General features: G+C 53.9%; 1 protein-coding gene across 1 annotated transcript in view; it reads left to right on the forward strand.

The window, feature by feature from the left end:
* LOC119093482 (deubiquitinase DESI2-like) overlaps positions 1-3,419 on the forward strand; it is an 8,061-nt gene extending 4,642 nt beyond the window's left edge. The window contains exons 2-5 of the mRNA XM_037216441.1: positions 385-478; positions 1,284-1,425; positions 2,717-2,885; positions 3,415-3,419. Of these exons, the coding sequence (XP_037072336.1) occupies positions 385-478; positions 1,284-1,425; positions 2,717-2,885; positions 3,415-3,419 (410 nt within the window). The remainder of the gene's footprint in view (positions 1-384; positions 479-1,283; positions 1,426-2,716; positions 2,886-3,414) is intronic.
* Positions 3,420-5,081: the final 1,662 nt, after the last annotated feature.

Genomic DNA, 5,081 nt, shown 5'->3' on the forward strand with positions numbered 1-5,081 from the left:
GCTTTGGTAGGTCATTTGTTGATGTTTCCATCTCGGCCGCTGTGCACAATCACATGCATCGCGTTCTGTGGATTTGTTGGGCGTTTAAGATGAATTGGTCCTTAACCCTCGTCTGTAATTAAGCTGCAACAGATCACGGCCGGTTCAAGTAAAGTGTTCCGTCCGTGGTTCTATGGGAACGGCCAAGTCCTGTCGCCTTTTTCGTTTCAAGTCGTTTTAAGTCCTCCTGTCTACCCGTGCCTGTCTTTTCGCTACTATTTGACAGTGTTGTGCGGATAACAGGCGTCATAGTGGTGTCATCACCCCGGAACTTAATTGGCTTGTCCGTGTACATGCGTGTTCACAAGTGCCCTGCCTCACCGCACTGCGGGTGGCCTGTTTCAGAGTATGCCTACGGCGGTCATCCGTTCCCTTTCTCCGGCATCTTCACCATCCGGCCGAGAGACGCCGACGACCTGGGCGAGCAATTCAAGTTCAAGTAGGTGACCGTGTCGGCGCTGGACCGGGTGTGACTGAGCGAGTGATGGGTGGTGGGTGGCCGGTGTGTCAACGGAACCGGGAGTTGGCAGTGGACGAATCGAGCGCTGCCAGCGGATGGAAAGGTGTGAAGTGGTGCCAGCTAGGGGACTGGGAGCGTGGGACGGCGTGCCTCTCACACCGGTGATGTATGTTACGCTATTGCTCTGACGTCTGGTGGTTATCGTCGGTGATGTGATCTGGAGCGTGCTTCCGTCGACACACGGCGGACCGGAGTCCCGGAACAAGTTCGACCTGAAACGCGACGTTGATGTCGCCGCGCTTTTGAAGTCAGAGGCCGTGAGCCTAAATGGTGCGTTTGACTTGGCCATGGTCCGTGGTTTCCTCTGCCAAAAGCCTGGCACGGTCGACATACTTCGCGTCACTGGTGGTGACGCTCCAAAAAGCCGGTAGTTAAGCCACGTTCAAGTTTTTTTTGCGTCACAGATGTCACCATGGGGTTAATGTCAAGCCTACGGTGGGCGACACGTGTCCGTCCCCCTCGCCCTCCACTTCCTTTCACTGCCTTGTTCCCACGTCCACGCGCGACGTGACCAAGTTGTCGTCCTTTGTACATCAGCAAACGTGTCGTTTGCTATGTTTTGACCTCTTCTTGACGATACGTGGTACGCTTTGTCTGCTTTTTTAAATGACGCAGTGGACGAAATGAGAGTGCGTGCCTTTCCGACTAGGATTCGTGAGCATGCCATGAGCATACGACAATGATCCCTCCAGCTACACCCTCGCACATTCGGCGTCTGTTCCAGACAATCCATCCACTTGGGCTACACGGACTTCACTCGGGAAGACTTGGACCGGATCATCGAGGAAATGGGGAAGGACTTCAGGGGCGAGCGGTATCATCTAATCAACAAGAACTGCAATCATTTCACCTCTAACCTGGCCCAGGTGAGCGATGACTTCGTCTGTGTCCAGTCCACCCGCCGCGCAACAGACGGCTGCGGACGCGCAGATTGTCTTCCCGAATAATTATCGACGACGTTTTGCCTCGCCTTCGTAACATGTTAGCAATATATGTTGTGAAGCAAAATAGAAGCTTCTGATGCTCAACCAAGTGATAGAAGCCCTGCAGGTTGCGGAATAAATATGTTGGTTTGCTTGCTCCGGGTCGTGGTGTCGTATCCGCCACTGTGAACATAGCTCATAGGCAGAGTTGTTCGGCCTTTATTTCTCCAGCCCTGTTCTACTTCCCCAGGTTGAATCAAATTTTCGTTTTCAAGTATGCGATATGTCGCGAGACCTCCAACGCATGCTTGACGCAGCACCGGCATGATATTTGTGAGCGTGATTTTGACACTAAACTAGAATGGCCTCATAAAGTATGTGATGATGATGATTTGGGGTTTTAGGGCGCATCGACTGCTAAAGGTCATGCAGCGCCCAGCCTCATAAAGTATGATGCAGACCAGTGCAGCATACATACATAGGGCATATGAAAGTCGTATTATCCGTTAGTGCGCTGCATTTTTTAGTTCTTCCAGACCTGCCATAGATCTGAAGCGTATATCAATAAATTCGGCATGATAGGCGTAAAACTGTGTAGGTATCCCGTGAGGAAGTGGCAACTTGGTCACTTTGACACTGCCGAGTCTGTGCACGTGTCATTAACTGGATGAGACCTTCTACGTCATTCTGTAAGGAGGAGCTGTATTCAGAAGTACTTTGCCGCTGCCGCGGGAATGCTTCAATATGCCATCTCTATAACTGTTGCCATCCTTGATATTTTTATATAACTGTTTCCAGTGACTTCCCTTCGAATTGTTAAGTTGTACCGACCATTCCCCATTTGAATCGTCGCAGCTCGCTTCAAATCAGGTGGGTCGTCTTCAACGACTGCCGCAGGTGCATGCGTGGATACAGGAGCCCGTTGATTTCTGCCTCGGAACCAAGCCTCTGTCATCAAGTCTGCGTGTGTTTTTTATTTGGTTGTCGGTCGACCAGCCCTCAACATCTTCCGTTGGTGGGCCGTGGCCGCCACATCTCTTCATTTTTGTCGGCGGGCCCGTCGTCTGACGCTCGTCTTTGCGCTCGTCGGCGTCCCGGCCAGTCATCCCAGGGCCGTGTGGACGTCGGTCTGCCAGTCCACCATGGCCGTCTCACGTGCCTGCCGGTCTGAACACCGGACCACAGCGTCTCTCCGCCTGAACCCCCTGTGACGTCCCGCTTTCCCGGCCGACAGCTGCTGGTGGGCCGCGAGATCCCCTCCTGGGTGAACCGGCTGGCCTCGGTCAGCGCCATGGTGCCCTTCCTGGAGCGCTGCCTGCCCAAGGAGTGGCTGACGCCGGTGGCGCTGCAGCACTCGCTGGAGGAGCAGGTGACGGGCGACGCCGCCCCCGGCAACGCACCGCCCCCGCCGGCCTCCTCCACCTCGCGCGCCTCCTCCATGAACTCGATATAGCGCCGCCGCCCGCCAGCCGCGCGGTGGACACGTGGGACGCGGCCCCGGGCCTCGCTCGCTGGCCGCGATGCGAGCAGCCGGCGGGGCGGAGCGGTCGGGACGCTTGGCGAAGCGGTCTGGCCGTGTGGTCCCGCGTGCGGGTGCGGAGGCCGCAGGAGCGCGGCGCTGGAGAGGCGCGGGCCCGGACGTTCCGTTTGCGAGGCGTACAGCGTTGCGATGTCGTGACTGGAGGTGGTGGCCGCGGATGTCGCGGCCGCTGTTGATGCCGCGAAGGTCCAATCTCAATGCCAAATTCGTGAACCCTGCCACCACCGAGGCGTCGAACTTCACTCGGCTTTGAACAGCGTGACACAGACTGACATACGTATGCGCGCGTGTGTGTGTGTGCGTGCGTGTTCACTCGGTTTTGAACAGCGTGGTTCAGATGGACATGCGTGTGTGTATGTGTGCGTGTGCGCGTGCGTGTGCGTGTGTTTCAGTCTAACTAACCGGTCCTTCGAAGCGGGGAGGGGCGCGGGTGCCGTCGTCGTGTCGACGCGCGGCGAATAGGACGGGTCTGTCCGTATCGTGACGCTTGTCTGACCTCACTGGGACGCCCATCTGACGTCACTGGGATCGAGGGCTTGGGAGGACGCTCGCTGTGGTGAACAGTCGGCTCACCCCGGTTGGGCCGGAACGCGCGGTGAGTGAGAGTGTCCTGAGCTGAAGTGGGGTGGAGGAGCTGGGAGGCAGTTGTCGGCGCCGTAGGTCGCTGGGAGGCGCGGGCGGCGGAGTGAAAGTGCGGACCGGGTCGTGGGAAGCGGAATGGATGACGACGTTCCCGGCGGACAGTGCGTCGTCGTTGTTGACTGGACTGGAGTCTGGGAGGGTCTGACGCGTCGGGGCAGCCATCACGCAACGGACTCGCGTCGGCGTGTGGCCGTCAACACTGTTTCTCTGGATAGTCATCAGAACGGCCGCCGTCGGGATGAGGTATAAATCGCCGATCTTTGAACGTGCGGGAATGCCTTCACATAGAACTGGATCCACGTCATCCCTACAGAAATCGTGCAAATATGGGATAAGGTATGGGGAACTTTGCCCCAGCCGTGCAGATTCGCTTAGAGGGTTTGCAACGAAAGTTTCACGGTCAGCGATTGATTGGGCTACTCATGAACCGAACATCACAATTCGAAGCTGTTATCTCCCATGACCTTTGCTGTAATTGTGTTGTTAAAGACGGTGACGACACATGTACTGGTCAGGTAAACGTACCCGCTGCATCGCATTTTGTTGTAACCACTCGCTCGTTTAAACAGGAGGGTTGTTAACGGGCACCTCCGCACTCTGGTTTGTTGTGTGACGTGGAGTATATTTGTAACAGATTCTCGTGATATGCCCACTTCTTGGCATTATTTAACCGGTGTCCATTTTTTCAAACGAACCATAGCTGTTGAGAAAATATATATGCTTTGTGTTCGTTTGCTACGTACTTCTGCGTGCGGGCCGTTCTTATCGTGTGAACATGTGTATTACATAATACGAGTTGTTGCATTGTTGAACAATACTCTGTTGCATGTTGGGCGACAAGCAATGAAATACACAACAGTGCAATTGGATATTGAAGTTTTGAACGGCATAATGCTACGCTCAGATGTGGTTGCAAATAATAGCTAAATATTGAGAGTACCTCGTAAACCTTAAAACCGTACTTGGCTTCCATTATGACAAGGGTCATTCCATGATTGGTCTCGCATGCCTGGTCTATGAAGTGCTGAACGGATGGTACTTTTTGAGACGTTGTGCTTACCATAGTGTAACAAAGGAGATGGAGAAGCATCCAACGTGACTTGTGCATAACCAGAGAGGGGGAGAGGAATTCAAAAGTGGTCAAGAATGCACGACGTGGGTTTCGAACGACCACCGTATCTTGTGGATAGTTTATTAATTTTTGTTATTTTGACCACATGAAATGTTGCCAATGAAAAAAGGAGCTAAAAATAAGGAAGGCGTGATGACATCTTTCGCTTTATGAAAAATCAGCGCGAGAGGTGGCTAAAGAGGGCGAAAAACCATCAGTTCAGTTTACGTAAGCAGCCTTGCATTAGTTTAGCACATCAAAACCTAGATTCAGCCTTGATTTTTGGTTACAAAACCGACGGGCAAA

This window comes from Pollicipes pollicipes, unplaced genomic scaffold (genome assembly GCF_011947565.3).
Source record: "Pollicipes pollicipes isolate AB1234 unplaced genomic scaffold, Ppol_2.1 Scaffold_4002;HRSCAF=4701_pilon_pilon_pilon, whole genome shotgun sequence".
Classification (NCBI taxonomy): Eukaryota; Metazoa; Arthropoda; class Thecostraca; order Pollicipedomorpha; family Pollicipedidae; genus Pollicipes; species Pollicipes pollicipes.